Genomic DNA, 17,419 nt, shown 5'->3' on the forward strand with positions numbered 1-17,419 from the left:
CCTGATTATTCACACAAACATATACATATAAAGCACATAAATATACACACAACAGACATCGCTTAATAAAATAACTGGCCACATGGCTGACGTGAAGTTTTTAAGTGTTTTGTGTCAGACTGCCACTATGTAGAGGCTCAGTCTGAATGTTGATAGATTGACATTTCCTCAGATCCCAAAGTGACGGCATCACAACATAGTTGTTTTGTCCAAACTTCAAATTTACTAACAAATTAGAAATTACAACAATAATGTCTAAGGAAGGTTGAACATCTTCACATTTTAATATCTGAAATCAAGTAATGCATTTTTTTGCTGTTTGGCAATCTGACCTTTAGTGAGTCAATGTTCGGACTAAAAATGAATCATTATTTGAGAAACTGTCCGAGGGAAAAAAAGGTTTGAAATTAGGGGAAATGGTTATCATGTGTTTTTAAAGTCTAATACTTTAAGTTGTCTTGTTTTGTACATGTGCAGTAACGTTTCACATTTAAGAAGCTGGAACAGTCAAATATTTGTCAGATTTGCCTGATAAATTATTCAGCAAATAGACAAACATCAAAATAAACCTCAAAATTACTAATTAAATTAGAAAGTATTAAAATACCTTTAGTAAAGGAGAGTGTGGAATCATGAAATGTGGAGTATTGTGTATGAAAACATACTTGTAAGTACATTTCCTGCCCAATGGTCGATGCATTGAGAGATGTGTTTATTTTAAACCATTGTAATAAACTCTGAGAACTACTGGTGGGCATTTTCCAACTTTTTTATATATGATTATAAAATATTATGCAGTTAATAAATTAAATTCGTTATTTTTGGTCAAAAAACTGGATCACTTTACAAAATATGATGTACTGATAAAGATTAGGCTGCTCAGTATCATGAATATCATGTTAAGCAGTTAAAATTACAAACTAAAACATGCGAATGCTTAAAAAATAATTCATTTGTTGATGAAATATCTCACACTGACCACTTTATTTGAGGTTTAAAGTCAGCTTTCAAGCGAAATGATAAACAGCAGATGCTTTAAGCCTCTCATACGCTCATTTGTTTTAAATTACAATAAACTGTCACCAAACTGTTGACAGAAGTAATAAAATACTTTAAAATGCACTGGAGTGAACGTAATAAGTTGTAACCACCATCACGGTGGCCGAGCCTCCTCCGTGTGTCTGATGAGGAACACGGTCATTGGCTGATGGGGAGGACAAGAGATGGACACACCCCGTAATATTGCGTCAGCTATAGGCTATATGAGCCAGGCTCCTGTTCGCCGGAAAGCTGTTTCCACGAGACAGACCGGGTGATACTACCTCCACAGCCAGAGACAGGCACACACTCAAATCTGAGAAGACTTTTTCATCCACGATTCCAGCTGACTGAAGCTGCTCCAATACCAAACGAGGAAGAGGACAGAGTAAAGAGAGCCGACCTCCAGCTACAGCTGTCTGGCTTTTTAAGAATCGAAAGAAGAAGAAAAAAAAAACTGGACTGAAATTTAAAGGCATTCCTGAGGAAGAAGAAAACCTTAAAGATGATTTTCTGAAGTGAAAAAGACCCCCAAGAACACCCAGAGGAAGATCTTCCATCGCAACAGATAAGAAAAGAAAAGCAGACAAAGAGATATTTGACTTCACTGCGCTGCAATGGACTCGGGAAAGGTAATTATTTCACTATTCCTGTCAAACCTGTTATAGCTGCCAGTGAGTTTACATCATTTTTAACCCATTAGTTGCGTCCACATGTGGCCCCGGTTCATATTTACGTCGTTATTACCATGCTGTAGTGTCATGTAGTGTTTCCGGCACAACTCTCTCTTTAAATCTTCCTCTGTCTTGTTTATATGCTTGTTTTTTAAAATATATTTATATATATATATTTTTTTAAAAAATAATCCGAACTAAACTAAATTTTAGTTTGTTACAATATTCGTATCAGAATTGAAGTTTTCCCGGTAGATTTTTGTGTCGCATGTTGTATTTCCTTCTACGTCACAGACAAGATGGGAATCATCGTCTTGTCTCGCGACTCTGACTCGTTGGTTTTGGGGTATTTGTATGTCGGCTAGGGTTAATGGAATGAGGCTACGTACGTGACCAAAGAGCAATAAGCAACTAGTTAACAGCAGCTTCACATGAAGACGTGCGACAGAATAGAAGTATACAGCAGTATCAAAGTAGTGACACAACAACATGAAAATACTACACCACAAGTACGAGTTACTGTGTACATTCTAGGTTTTACAAAAGAAAAAGTACAAAATCTACCTTAAGTAGAAGTACTCTATATGCAATATGTTTTTGTATATATATTTTTTTTATTTTCTTGGTTTACTTGTTAAATAAGAGAGTAGTAAATATTCAAAAAAATTCATCTTCATATACCTCAAAGTGACCGTTTCTAAGTATCAAAGTAGTAAATACAACAATGTAAAAATAAGACAAGAGCACTGTAAAGTTTAGTAAATACTCGAAAGGACTTCAAAGTGACATTTTCTTGTTACTTTAGACAAACCGTCACATTACAGGAGCTTAAACCACCTCATGTTCAGCAGTTTGCTTGAAAATCACTTTAATCCTTACTCAAAGTTGATATTTGTACAAACAAATTCTCTTTTTAGGTTAATGATTTTAGCTTTTTTTAATATTTGTATCACTATTTTTGAGGCTTTAGCATTTAATACGCAGATTTAGAGGAGTGATATAAGTATTCATTCAAGTATCAGAGTAGCAAATAATGATATATTAATAAGTAATAAAATAATATAAAAATAGGACAGGACTATGCACTGCAGAGTTTACTCACGGAAAAGTACTAGCAAAATCTTCTTTAAGTAGAAGTACTCTTTATGCAGCAGGTTGTTATGTTTTTATTGTCTTGCTTTAACTGCTCACAAAGGCAGTAGTAAATACTCAAAAATTTCATTTTTTTTTATTGTTTATTGTAACCTAAGATAAATGATCACATTATAAAAGCATAAAGCATAAACCTCATGTACGGCAGTTTGTTTGAAAACTGAATCCTTCATCAAAGTTGTTGTTGTTTGATATTTGATCAGTTTTTATAGTTATCATTATATTATTTTTGATGCAAGTAAGAATAATTTTTGAGGAGTGATAATAGTATTCAGAAGTATCAAAGTAGTAATAAAAAAATGTGAAAATACTACATTACAGGTACTAGTTACTGTGTACATTACTCAAGAAAAAGTATTAACAAATTGTTTCTTAAAGTAAAGTTATGCTTTATGCAGCCTGAGCTGTTGGTCTTGTACTATTGGTCATTATACTTAAAGGCATCGCCTCTGAGCAACAGTAATAAACTTTTTGGTATTTGGTTGTTTTACTGCCAGACTCTGATGCTCATTGTTCAAGAATTAAATTGACTTTTCTTGATAATCCTGCCTCCGTGCTGCTGCAGCTATTGGTCACAGTTTACATGGAACACACTGACTCATGTACATGACAAACTTCCCACTCCTACTTTCTCATTGATGTAAGTAAATTTAAACCCAGTGGAGCAGTGCAGGGCAGCTCGATCTGACATCGTGGTCGGAAAATGTTTCCCCAGCTTTGCGCTATCGTGGCCCTTCAGCTGGACTGGTTTGTTGTGGACGTGATGGGAATGGATCCCACTGTTCCCACTTTCCAACTGTGACACAAACGCAACAGATTTCCAGAGAAAGTGAGAGCCCACCGAGGGAATAGGCAGTTGCCAGCTCTGGCTCTGAAAGCCTTTCCTCTCCCGGCTGTTCTCTCCTCAACACTGCTGCTACCAGCAGTGTTGAGCTGTTTGTGCGTGTCAGGCTAATCGACATCTTGTGATCTGGATTTTCATACCTGGATGTTGTTTGTTACTGCGTAGGTATGTGCAGATAGAGCATGTGGAAACTTTGTAGAGTGACTCAAGTTCACAAAAACAGACTTTATGAAATGGTAGAAATACAGTTTGTTTTCCAGGGAGGTGATCTACAAATTCAAAGAAGTCTGAATGTTTCATTTCTGTGCTTTCATTGCACTTGTTTCAGGTGCAGTTGTAGAAGTATAAACTTATTTTCCATGCATTTTCATCTCAGTTAAATTCCATCCTATCAGTGCAGCTCTCATCTAATTATAATAAAATGCATTAGAAACATGTGCTCAGCTTCTCCATCAATAATCTTAATGAATACTTAACTTCACATTGTCAGCTTCATCTTAGGAAGTATAATTAAAAATGCCAGGTCTGTTTTGGTCTGAACACCCACTTACTTACCTCTACAAAGAATGAAAATGCTAATTAGGGCCAAGCATACAGTTAACCTGCTCTGTTTTAAATTAAACAACCATTCAGTCTTTAATTCCTGACAGTCTCGACAGCAGGTATTTTGATTGGTTGTCCGGAGCCAGAAACTCTCCACATACCATACAGACTTAATTGCGCTGACTTAATTCCTCTCCATCTTTTTCCTTTTTGTCCATCTGCCAAATCTTTCCTGCTTCAAGTCCAGTACAGTAGATTTACTTTTGTCTGCATGACTAACTCCTGTCAGCGTGTCTTACAGTGTAGCTGTCAGCCACGTTGTAATGAGGCATAATAAGGCTTTGCTTCAAAAGTTGGGATTAAGAGATCTGGGAGGGTTTTAATTGAGATGAACAGGGAGACAAAGCTGCATGTTTAAGTCACTTTCTGTAGTGTGCAGTGTACAAATCTCCACCTTCGCTCCCGTTACTGTTGAACTACAGCGTCCCTCCGGGCTTCTTCTTTTGACCTCACGCAGGTCTTGCTTTTATGTTTGACCTTTACTGTCAGAAGGTTAATCTGACAGTCCAACATGTGCATCTTTTCACAGACAGCACTGCAGACACAGTTTGATCTGTCTGATGTTGTTTGTTCTGTAATGTGACCTTAGCTAAATAGAGCTGGAGCACTATTAAAACCGGATTTACTTCTTAATCTAAGAATTAGGATTTAACACCTTGTGTCATGTCATTATGACATTGACAGGTGAAGTGAGTAACACTGAGATAACCTTATCATGACACCTGTCCACAAAGTTGACGTTAGAAGCAGGAAACATTACAATTTGTGGCGTCTAGATGGTTGGGCCAGAGCGTCTCCAAAACTGTTGCTCAAGGTTTGGGGTTGTTGTCTGACGTGGAGTTTACAAAAGTGGTCCAAGATAGGACAACTCAGGTCTCAGTCCAATCAAGCAAGTCCTATACATGGGGGGCCCACCCCGCAAATTGCAGGACTTAAAAGGTCTGCTGCTATTGTCTTGGTTTCAGATACAACAGCACACCTTCTAGTGGAGCCCATGCCTCGTCGGGCCAGAGCTGTTTTAGCCACAGAAGAGGGACCTAAACAGATCTACCCCTGGGCCTTAAACCTTACTTGCATCCATATTTTAAGAACCACATACTATGAATGAGCTGTTGCCAGTCTCAGCTCAGTCTCCCTATTTGCATCAGATCAGACCCATTAACATGCCCAAAAACAGAAGCATGACTATAAACTCATTTTATCTGATCTTCATGTGACCGGGTGTTGTTTCATCGGTCCTGGTAGGATGAAACATTTTTTACTTGAAGTATATTCATACATACAGCACCATACAGGTGAAAATGAGGATCTTAGCTTGGAAATGTTTCACGGGACAGGCTTGCAAACAGTTTCTCATTGTTCTGCAGTATTTGAATAAAGGTTAATAATAACCAGAGTAGCAGGAAGCAGCGTCAGGGCACACAAGGTATTAAAATCCGTTTAAAGTGCTCATATTTTATTATTACATTAGTCACCTGGATTTGTGCCCGCAAGTACTGTTGGAATCAAGGATACTTGCCCTTGAAGAAAGGCTTTAGCTGCGCATGCACCTGGAACAGTTTGACCAGAAGTGTAATCCTGACAAACATAATTTATTATGGAAACACACAGGCTGTTTTTGTTCTTGTTTTCAGTTTAGTAACAATAGTTAACACACAGTTTTTACATAGAACATGTTAAAAAGATTACACTGCGTGTGGTATAATGCAAGAATGGAATCTGATATTTTTAAGTATAAAACCCTACAGAGAATTTATTCGGAAACTGCCCTGACCGATCAGGATGTGCAGTCAGGATGAGGAGGCTTTAGGAGGCGGGCAGATATTGGATTCCCGACAGCTGTGTAAGCCGAGACTGAATAGGTGACGTGTGAGCGGACGTGATGGCTGCGGCGTAGGCCAGTGCCACAGGACTGGCAGAGACGGGGAAGAGGGAACCGAAAAAAGGGCCAATTACGTCTGCTTCTGGTTTTGTTTTTAAGCAGCGTTTCTGGGGAAACCTCTATGAGTCTGGCTGAGTCACAAACGAAGTAGTGTTAGAGTAAAAAGAAAAGAGTGGAGTATTGTCTTTTCCAGTGATGATCAAGCAGTGTATTAATAACCTGAAATAGGCGTTTAATGGTTTTCAAGAAGAGAAATCTATTCTACCCACTGGCTTGAAAACGACCTACGTCACGGTGGTTCAGATGTAGAAGTTTTATTTGCCTAATTATTCATCCTTGTCTGATTCTTCTTCTTGAACAAAATGTCATTTGATTCCTCGTCGGAGACAGTAGAGACGCAGCTGGAGTGTTCAAAGACTCTGCAAGAGAAGTTATGGCAAACCCACATGTCTGAGCAGTATTACTAACATACTGTAACATTTTAGATTCTCTTCAAACATATACAGTAGCTAATGACTACCTCGTTGACGGTTATCTGTTTCACTTTTACAGTGAAGGGGCGTCTGCAGCTCTTTTGGTTTTCCTGTTTGTATTTGTTTGCGTCACTCTTGCGTCAGCTTTGTTTTTTTGTGTTTTTTTTTTTTTTTTTGTCAGAGCTTACTTATTTTGTCCTTTTTAGGCATTAGTAGAACTTATGGGGTTAACAAGAAATGATCCAAGATCATAATAAATAAAGAGTGTGCAAGTAATGTGTGAGTGGTACATAGCCTAATTTGGAGAAAACAGCTCTTCTAACTTATTTCCTTATTCTACATTATTGTCATTAACTCAGTGCCTGAGGGGCTGTCTATGTGACTTAGAAAAGCAATGTCATGGAGGGCAGGTGTGCAAATGTTTGCACAAATCTTAATTTTACATTCTCCTGAAATTTAGCAGTTTAGCATGTTTTATTAATGCGCTCTCTATCACCCTGCGGGCTGTGTTTACACGAAGAGAGCAGAGAGGACGTGCTGCCGAGCAACCAGCGTGGCCATCAACAGTGTCGCTTTGTGGCCGCAGCCGTGACAGAAATGCGCAGAGTCATACTGTGCTTTACTTTTTACATGCAAAAGAGGGAGTGTTTGCATGGACTGATCCAGGGAGCATTTAAATAAAGTGAACTTGTGGGAGGAGGGAAGGGATATGACAGTGAGCTCAACATACCAGGAACTGATTAATGTTCCACTTCTTTTTAATATGACTTACGGAAAGTTTTCTGGAAGTGTTTACTTGGTAACTTGGCAGCACCCTCTCCTCTGATCATATCCGAGGCTTCAAGTTTATAGATTCACGTGCTATGCAGTTTGATGCCTTCCTGGGAAGCCGCTCGAGCCAGTCCAGAAGAGGAAGACCGGTTACTAGCAGTTATGATTGTAGAATAATTTGTTTGGGTGGGACTTCATTGTTTTCCTGCAAGGAAGTCATGCACTGTTTTAATGCTCCTTGTTTCTGTGTGCTAGGAACCATAAATGTAATTTTATAGCAGAGGAGCAGGGGTAAAGGTAAAGCTGATTAAATATCAGTGTAGTTAATTGTAAAACAAAACTTATTTATTCAAAGCATTTGGATTTCCTCTAATTTTACGCAAGTATTACTCTTTAATTGCATAACCTATACAAACGGTATGTGTGAACTAAGGCCAGGCTGATGGTATGTAGGTCAGAGGCAAAGATGTCACAGAGGAGTTTTTGATTTCACCTGAACACACGCTCCTGTTGCACACTTGTCACAGCTGTTTGCAGCTGGATTCAAACATCCACATTTAAGGGAGTTTTTTTATGCAGATAATTCCTGCTATTCCCAAAAGGGAACTTTAACAAACTCCAGAGACAGTGTTTCTCAGAGGGGCCGGAGAGGATTTTGCTGTTTATAGTAAAAAAAAAAAAAAGCAGCTGGTAGTTCACAGTAACTTCTGCTGGTTCTGGTTGGTCTCCTCAATTTGCGACATGGCCCCTTTAAGAGCCCAGTCCACACTGCTGAAAGGAAAGTGTGTATGTGTGTGTGTTTGCATACTGTTTCTAAACAGTTCTGTTGTGGACTTGATGACCCTCCTAACAAGAGATCCTATTGGCTCAGATGTGGAGGCGGGTCCTTAAGTGTCTTTAGCCAAGCCCATTTTTCTTTCACAGTGAACATGAGTGCAGTGGCTGCCTCCTAAAAATGCACTCAGAAGTTTTCTTTCTCACTTCATCATGCAGGGGGGGAACTCTGGCCCTCACAAAAATCATTTCAGACGTACCCAGACTTCTCTCACAAGCTCCTATTTGAAAGTAGCCAGCAGTGCCTTGGGGAAAATAGCATGCACAGTCCTCTCAAACGGTTTCTAAGGATTGTGCTTTTTAATGAAACCTTGTGGGGCAGGTTTTATTTTTATTTTTTTTGCGTTTCCTTTGCTTAGAAAAGTTATTGAAAATTCCAGATAGTCCACCTGAAGGCTCAACTGCCATTTTAAGACTTTAGAAAAGGGGTGGGACCAGTTTATGCTTTGGTAAAGAGTGAATGCTTAGTCATTGTTTATATATGAAAAGTCGGCTGCATGCATGACACTGCAGCTCCCTTCAGCTCTACGACCCAGCTTTAGCATCTTTCAGCGGTTTTGTTTTTACATGCAAATTTTTCCAGGTGTTTAATTCAGGAATTTTTGGAAAGTAAAAAAAAAAAAATGAAAAATGATAAACCTACATTGCAAGCTGTCTGCTAACTATCCCATCACATCAATAGTTAGGAGTTTGCTGGAATTTAGTTTGGGGTCACCTGTCAATTGATAATTTTTTCCCCCTTTTCTGGTACACCTATTCAGTCAAATGCAGCCCAGTGCAACAGATCTGTCAGTAATTGTACAAGCTGGACAATTATAATGTTCAGTTCGGTTACTGAAACACTAAGGCACTGCATAACACAAACAGAAAGGCCTTGTTGATGAGACGGGACTGGCTAGACTGGTTGGAGCTGGAAACCAAACTCGAGACAGATACTATATCAGGGCACCGTGTCAGGCTCCAGCCTGGAACAGAAATCCGAGGCTGCGGTGAGCACCTATTCACCAAAACTAGATGGTTGAGGACTAAAGAAAGGCAGCCCGGTCTGATGAATCTCAGTTTCTGTTGGGGAATTTGACATCAGCGGCCTGAACCCTGCCTTGTATCAACAGTCTAGACTGGTGGTGGTAGTGGTGGTGGTGGTGTAATAGTGCGAGGAATGTGTTCTTGGCACATTTTGAGTCCCTTAATAACCAACCAGTCCCGGTTCACATGCCTCAAGAAACCTTGGTATTGTTGACCATCGCGTCGCTTTATGTCCATAATTTACACGTCTTTAAATGGCTATGTCTGACTTTTTAATGTGCCATAGGACAAAGCTCATCTGAAACTTCTCTCCTGAAAGTGAGATGTGGACTACTGGGATATCATAGAACATAATTAGTACATTAGTATGGTGTTCCTTGTAAAGTCATTGACGCGTTTACATTGAAATGTGTTTCAATCAGTGTCAGTGTAAACACATTTCAATGTAAACTCACCAAATGACTTTACATTGAAATGTGTCTATGTAGAGCCCTGTCATCTTGTCATAATTGTTCTTGGTTAGCGCCACATCTGAAGAACAGCATAGTTTGCTGTTAGCATGACAAATATAGATTATAGTATAGGGATATTTTTTAAATGTACTGGACATGGTTTTATATCTTGTTAAAGGACCTTTGTAACCCCGGAAAGTTGCAGGCCTTTTGTTTGTATAGTGATCTTGACAGACCTCACATCCTTTTTGTGACCTTGTTTGTGTCTGTTCAGTCCAATATGTTAATTATACACAGATTTGTTTCCTGAAGCAACACGTTGTATTTATGCTCGTTGTGGCATTAAGGTGACATCTACCCTTTGCGAAGGTCCGATCGGTTGTTGCCACAATACGAGGAAGCTATCTGGTGTGAATCAGGAGGCTTTAGGGGAAGAACCATTAATCACCCAGACAAGATGACTGATGGTGAGATATGAAAGAGGGAAAAAGTAACACATTTGTTGTTTAACGGTGGAAAAATACATGATTTACTTGTGGAACGCTACATCTTCAAGTTATTTTTGAAAGCAGAGGTGTACGCTTATTGGAAGTAGAAATGGTAATATCTTTCCATGAACGACAACAAAATCCTACACGGTAGCTTGAGGCTGTTTCCCTGTCTGAGAGCAGGAAATAGACATACCCCGGTTTATTAACTTTTTGGTATGAGGAAAATCTCCACTTAATCTACTGGGCTCCACTGAGATCAAGCTTGAAATGAACTCTGTAATAACAGGGACACAGACAAAAACATGAGTAGACCCAAGTCTAACTTCTTTCAAGAAGCAGGTTTACTCCATTATATGGATAACTCAGCAGAGAAAACCCTTGAATGACCTCAGACCTGAAAACAGTAATAAACAGACCAGATTATTTATCTGTTTGAAGTCACGCTATTAGTATTTTCAGTACAGTTAGAGCTTGATACGCCCATTTCTTCGTTGTCAAGATAGTATTGCACCTTATTATTGATCCTACCTATCTTATACCTATTTTTCTTTACTAGTGGTTGTCAAGAGTGTTTTTTTTTGTTTGTTTGTTTTTTGTGCAATTGAGCAATAGTGACCAAGAAATTTATCTTGTGGTTCAAAAAAGTCATCAGTGATGCAGGAGATAACGAATGCTTTATCTCCAAAGGATTCGCATTAATTTTATTTTCAGCCCGTAAACTGATACGTGTGGGAGTTTCTAAACCGTAAAGGCGATACCGATCTTATCTGCGCTCATGCCAGCCTTCGGACCAGTGAATGCGGTTTGGCTGTGTTGGTGAAATGGTGAGCAACTGGTCAAACCGGTCTGTTTTCTGACAACACTTCCTCTACTCTCTTGCAGCAAATAACGCTTCCGCTGTTGATGGCCGTCGGAGCGGCCGTGATTGGCTCCCTGCAGTTTGGATACAACACTGGTGTCATCAATGCGCCCCAAAAGGTGAGCTATACAAACACAATCAGATGCAACAACTCTTAAAGACATCCCGTTTTCGCACAGGTTGTAATGTTCGGTGCTACAAACTTCTTTTAACAACAATCACCTGCAAATAGTATCTCCTAAAAGGTTAAAGGGCATGATCAGTGCATATATTCTGTCATTCTTACAATAAATAGCTAAGCTAACCTTGTACCAGAGCTGGCTGTTTACTCTCTTGCTGGACTGGAGAGCAGGACAGAATGGGGCGGTGTGGGTTAAGAGTTGAGATAATAATAGCTCAATTGAAGGACATCTGTATTAACAGACTGTACAAAAGAGAGCGTGTCTGTGCCCAAATTTGGTCCTCTCCTTGTCAGCAGCCGGCTGCTAAATGGCAGACAATGAAATTTAGAAGAAATGAAATGTAGACAGTCACAATCCCCACAACAACAGAAGGTAATAGAACATATGTTTTCATGCCCCCCTGTGGAGCAGTGGGTGTTATTAACAGGCAGGTTAACAACAAAGAATCTCATTTCCTGGTGAATGTTGACAATGCGTTGTGTGTGAACAAAGACTGTCGGCTCAGTCCGCGTTGGTCTGAACACACCCTGTGGCTACGCACACAGCTGTCTCTCCACGAGCCACAGGTGTGTTGCCAGACAGGCCCGAGCTCTGCGCCCTTTTATTTACCTTTGACATCCGCAAAGGCCTCTGTGTGCTGAAGACTGACTGTCACAGTCACAGCTGTTTGTTGTGAGGACAGCCTCGTTTTCACCTGAACTGCCCACTATCATCACACTGTCAGAGCTGAAGGACCATTTATGAAAGAGGACTGTGTTCATCAGCCAAAACTAGGGAAAGACAGGATAAGATCATATTTAGCTGCAGAAAAAAAAGGTGAAATTAACGTGAAATAGAACCGAGAATCCCATCTCTCTATGATTAATCAGTTAATAGTTTGATTCATAAAATGCAAACGCTAAATAAAGTAAACATCTCCCACAGTCTGCAGAGTGCAAGGTGTCTGCTTGGCAATATTAGCCTAAAATTTTCTTTAATAATCAACTCATTAATGAACTTCTCTTTTAATCGACTGATCTGTGCAGCTCTAAGCGCATAATCAAGACCTGTGTTTCACACTGTGTAATCTTGTATTCATCCTCCACGTGTTCGGCTTCATGCTCAGCCACCGAGTGCCTTGTGAGGGGCTGCACACTGAGAGGGAGGCTGTAAATATGCGGCCTGTTGCACGCTGGGCAAGTGTGAACTTGTCCTCACGACTTTTTATCCTTGTCCCAAAGCCCGGCCGGGGTATTGAGACAAAGATAAGCGCTGTTAGGTATAAGCACTGTCCCATGTGAATAGTTAAGAAGAAAAACAAACTTAACACAGGATCTCAATTCTTTATGGTAATGACCTCCCAGGCTACAACTCTAACCGCTTGTCCTGTGAAGAGCCGCGGGGGGGGTGGAGCCTATCCCAGCTGTCATCGGGCGAGAGGCGGGGTACACCCTGGACGGGTCTCCAGTCTATCGCAGGGCTAACACAGAGAGACAGACAACCATTCACACTCACATGCACACCTACGGCCAGTTTAGCATCATTGGCCCAACCAGCATGACACAGGGAGAACTCCACACAGAAAGGCCCAGTACCTTCTTGCTGTGAGGCATCAGTGCTCCAGGCTATAACTGTACAAAACCAAACTTTTTATCTTGCAACAACACCCTAGATTATCACAGCCCATTTTTCCTGTGTCCCTCTGTGTGCGATAAAGGCTGCGGTGATGCTGCTGCTGCCTGTGACACAGGCCTTGTGCCGTGTTTGAGCGTCCCTGATTAGATACGCTCTTTCAAGGGCCTGCCTGGTTCTGTCGTCCTCCTGCTGCATGCCTGCCTGAACACCCTTTCAAATTCTAGCCTTATGTAACTAGTAGTTTTATTTTAGCGACACCTCTCTTCCTTCCTGAGATTACTTTATCTGTTTGACTTTCTCAGACAGGTAAACATTGTGTTCTAGGTCAGTTTTCGATCTACTCAGGAAAAGAATAAAAACAGAAACTATTGCATTTTCTGACACATGTTCAGTGTTGAACTAAGATCACCCTGCTGGTGGCTGAATACCCTCCTCATCTTGACAACCTCGCCATGACTCAGCTCCAACACCAGCGACAAGCTGACAGTATGAATAGAGAGCTTATTTCACTGTGTAGGTGCAGCCAGCTGCTTGTTTGGACTCTGCAGTTCATTGTCTTATATAGTCATAGAAAATCAATGCAGGAAATGACACTATGAAAACAGTATAAAGGTAGTTTCTTGTGGTAGGGAAACGCATCTAATTATCATCTGAATCAGGAGCTTTCTTTTCAGTTTTACAGAGACGGTTCTTTGGGGGTCCAGCCAGCAACTTGGATTCACTCTCACCGCTCACATAAAGTCCATTGTGTTCAGGTCTTTTAAGTGACAAAGCTCTAAAAACCCACTGTGTACCATTTGCCCAGCACAGTTAGCACATAGCTGGTGAATTTAACAGATAAATAACCAGATTTTTGCCACAGCATAATGGTTAAGTGAATGTGCAACCAATGACCCGTGCCTTCCGTATCCTCTTTCCCTTTTTTCCAGCCACTGTGCAATCTGATAAATCTAACTTATAATTAAAAAAGGGGGGATATGATGTTCAAAACTGATTTCCACTGCACCCAGGAGGCAGTACGAATTCAGTTGGGCCAGTGTGGGTCAGTTTGGTATTTTATCATCTAAATGTACTTTGCATTAAAAGCAAATATATCTTTATTTAAGCTGAAAGTTGGATAAAATGGGAGCATCCAGGTAAAGCACAACAGTAAATGATTTGAAAATCGCTCGCACAGGTACAAACCCATAGATCAGTTCTTCTAAATAAGGAAGGTTTAAAGGGTAGATGTGAGGGGATGAAGGTCAGTGTTCTGCTACACTATGTGATAAAATACTTGTGATATCTCCGCGTGAGGTCTTGTGAGTGTAAATGGATACGACCCAGGCTCTGAGGTAACAGTATCAGACTGTCCCTCCACATGCGTCCCTCCACCAGAAAAGCCCTTAACAAGCGACAGCCTGGCCTGGCCTGCCTCGCGAGGAGCATTTTATTCCGGATGCCATCGCCGAGCACTAGTACATTAAGATCTCTGGTTAACTGCCAAAACAAATAAAGGTGGCGTTACACTATCGCAGCAGCACATGACAGAACCAGATTTAAGATTTGGTAACAGTTAGCTGGTCTGGTCAGCTGGTCTGTGACATACAGGGGAATGTTACGAGCAGTTGCAGACGGGGTGGTGACCTTTTTTTGAAACATGTGAGAGCTGTCACGCTCATGAACAGACGCAGGCGTTGCTACTTAAGCCCTGTCACCAGCTCTCTAGGGTGTGTTTGTCAACATACCCATCTGTGATGTGATGCCGTGGGGAAGGAGTGACCAGAAACTTGACACCATGTCTTGTAAACTTCCTGGATTTCAGGAAGTTGTGGTAACTATACAGTGCTGCCATCAGCTGGCCGCAGAGTAACAGCTCAGTCACCGCCATGTACAAGAGGAAAACAGGAAAACAACTGATTCTGAAGCACTGTGACGCTTTTATAATGATGATTCTCTGTTTCTACGTGGTGTTTGATTATGCAGTGTGACAGAGTATGAGAGAAAACCCGTAGCACAGCCAGTTCTTCAGGTTTCTTTGCTCAGTAACATTAAAATGCGTCTCGTCTTTTTTTCCAGGTCATCGAGAAGTTCATCAATGAGACGTGGTTCGAACGTTACAATGAGCCCATCACCAAAACCTCCCTGACAGCCGTGTGGTCCATCTCCGTCTCGATCTTCTCTGTCGGAGGCATCTTTGGTTCATTCTCTGTCGGACTCTTCGTCAACCGCTTGGGAAGGTAAACAACTGACAAAAGCCTGGCTAACAAAACACAGTGCAATGTCAATGCTCTCCGTGGAAAGCAGGGAAAAGTACGAACCAGTAAAGGCCATCCATTTGTGCATCTTAATTCAAAAAGTTATGCTGAAATGAAATAGTGATTCCCTGGTGATGGGATTAACTGATGTGATTTCATCTTGTCCTCTGCAGGAGGAACTCGATGCTCATGGCCAACATCCTCGCCTTCATCTCAGCCGTCCTCATGGGCTTTTCGAAGATGGCGGGCTCATGGGAAATGCTCATCATTGGTCGCTTTGTGGTCGGCCTCTACTCCGGCCTCTCCACGGGCTTCGTGCCCATGTACGTCGGTGAGGTTTCCCCGACAGCCCTACGAGGAGCCCTGGGCACTCTGCACCAGCTGGGCATCGTCATCGGCATCCTCATCGCACAGGTTGGTGGTGAACAGAAGTCGCTCCAGTAGATTTGGCGATTACCCTGCGATCCAGCCAAACTGGAAGCTGTGCTGACGGTTCATTGGCGGTCATTTGCGTCATTTTAGGTGTTTGGACTGGAGGCAATCATGGGCAACGACGACCTGTGGCCGCTCCTCTTGGGCTTCACGTTCATCCCTGCCGTGATACAGTGCGTCCTGCTGCCTCTCTGCCCCAAGAGCCCCCGCTTCCTGCTCATCAACAAGAACGAAGAGAACAAGGCCAAGGCTGGTGAGTTCACACACACGAGTACACGAAAGTTTAAAGGATAGAGTATAGTAACATTACAGCTTAAGATGATGTTTACTGAAGCTGCACGACTGAAGTATTAAACTGATCTTTGCACGTTCCAGTGCTCAAGAAGCTCCGCGGCACCTCAGATGTGAGCGCTGACATGCAGGAGATGAAGGAAGAGAGCCGGCAGATGATGAGGGAGAAGAAGGTGACCATCCTGGAGCTTTTCCGCTCGCCCCTCTACCGCCAGCCCATCATCATCGCCATCATCCTGCAGCTATCCCAGCAGCTGTCTGGCATCAACGCTGTGAGTTTCAAGGCCCAGACATTATCTCAGTGTTCCCTCTAAACACTGTCATTGAGATTCTGGAGAAGAGACAAAAAGAGGAAACAGAGGAAGTTAATCGTGCCTGTTGTGTTTTAGGTGTTCTACTACTCCACTCGTATCTTTGAGAAGGCCGGAGTCGAGCAGCCCATCTACGCCACAATCGGAGCCGGAGCTGTCAACACAGCTTTCACGGTGGTGTCGGTGAGTACTGTGCAGAGCTGTAAGATTTTTAGTGAGATAATCGTTACAGTAGAGATTAAAAATGTGCATTTTTTTTGGACATGTCAGAAATAATTTTACAGTCAAACAGTCAAATGTTGAAGCATGTAAGTGCCTGAGGAGTGAACAGAGTACGGGTACGTTGCATTACTTGACCCTTTTCCTCATCTTGTGTATTTCTTTGTGTAGCTGTTTGTTGTTGAACGTGCCGGACGCAGGTCTTTGCACCTCCTGGGGCTGCTGGGGATGGCTGGATCTGCCCTCCTGATGACCATCGCCTTGGCTCTGCTGGTAAGTGTATCTTTGACAAACGCAAGTCTCGTGACCTTCGATTTGCACATGCATTGATTAAGCTAAATCCATGTCTTTTTATTTATTCTGTTTTACAGGAGCAGCTCAAATGGATGTCCTATTTGAGCATTGTGGCAATTTTTGCCTTCGTGGCGTTCTTTGAGATTGGACCGGGTCCAATCCCCTGGTTCATCGTGGCAGAGTTGTTCTCGCAGGGACCCAGGCCTTCAGCCATCGCTGTGGCTGGATTTTGCAACTGGACCGCCAACTTCATTGTGGGAATGGGCTTTCCGTATGTCGAGGTGAGAAGAAGTGACTGAAGAATGTATCTAAAAATGAACACAACCTGGGGATGTTTGAGTCCAAGTGCCTTCCGCAAGTGAATAAGCCACGATCACAGCGTTTTGCCGGTTGCTGCTACTGATTTATCATCTGTTCCACTGTTAAATCGACCAGTACAGGTTTGATTAACTAAAGATAATCAGTAGCGCAGAGGGTTAAAAAGATGAAGTGAGTTACAGTTTTGACCACAGCTTGAGAAAACTTCTAGACGTTGATAACAAAGACCACAAGTGTAGCCCAACTTGAGGTTATTTTGACAGCTGCGTCTCGTCTCACAATTTCCCATGAGCTCTAAAATACCAAAGCAACAAGTTTTGACGCACACATCAGCTGATCAGAGGAGATCTAAACAGGAAATGAGGCAGAATTAGTCTGCTTCTGATGACTCGAGGACCGTATGTTTTAGATTGTCCCACAAC

General features: G+C 41.7%; 1 protein-coding gene across 1 annotated transcript in view; it reads left to right on the forward strand.

Annotated features, from left to right (window-relative positions):
* Positions 1–940: 940 nt before the first annotated feature.
* slc2a1b (solute carrier family 2 member 1b) overlaps positions 941–17,419 on the forward strand; it is an 18,049-nt gene continuing 1,570 nt past the window's right edge. The window contains exons 1-9 of the mRNA XM_084542654.1: positions 941–1,670; positions 11,123–11,218; positions 14,954–15,114; positions 15,306–15,546; positions 15,655–15,817; positions 15,940–16,127; positions 16,245–16,349; positions 16,557–16,658; positions 16,757–16,960. Coding sequence (XP_084398780.1) covers positions 1,656–1,670; positions 11,123–11,218; positions 14,954–15,114; positions 15,306–15,546; positions 15,655–15,817; positions 15,940–16,127; positions 16,245–16,349; positions 16,557–16,658; positions 16,757–16,960 — 1,275 coding nt within the window. The 5' untranslated portion in view covers positions 941–1,655. The remainder of the gene's footprint in view (positions 1,671–11,122; positions 11,219–14,953; positions 15,115–15,305; positions 15,547–15,654; positions 15,818–15,939; positions 16,128–16,244; positions 16,350–16,556; positions 16,659–16,756; positions 16,961–17,419) is intronic.

This window comes from Chelon labrosus (genome assembly GCF_963514085.1).
Source record: "Chelon labrosus genome assembly, chromosome: 4".
Taxonomy (NCBI): Eukaryota; Metazoa; Chordata; class Actinopteri; order Mugiliformes; family Mugilidae; genus Chelon; species Chelon labrosus.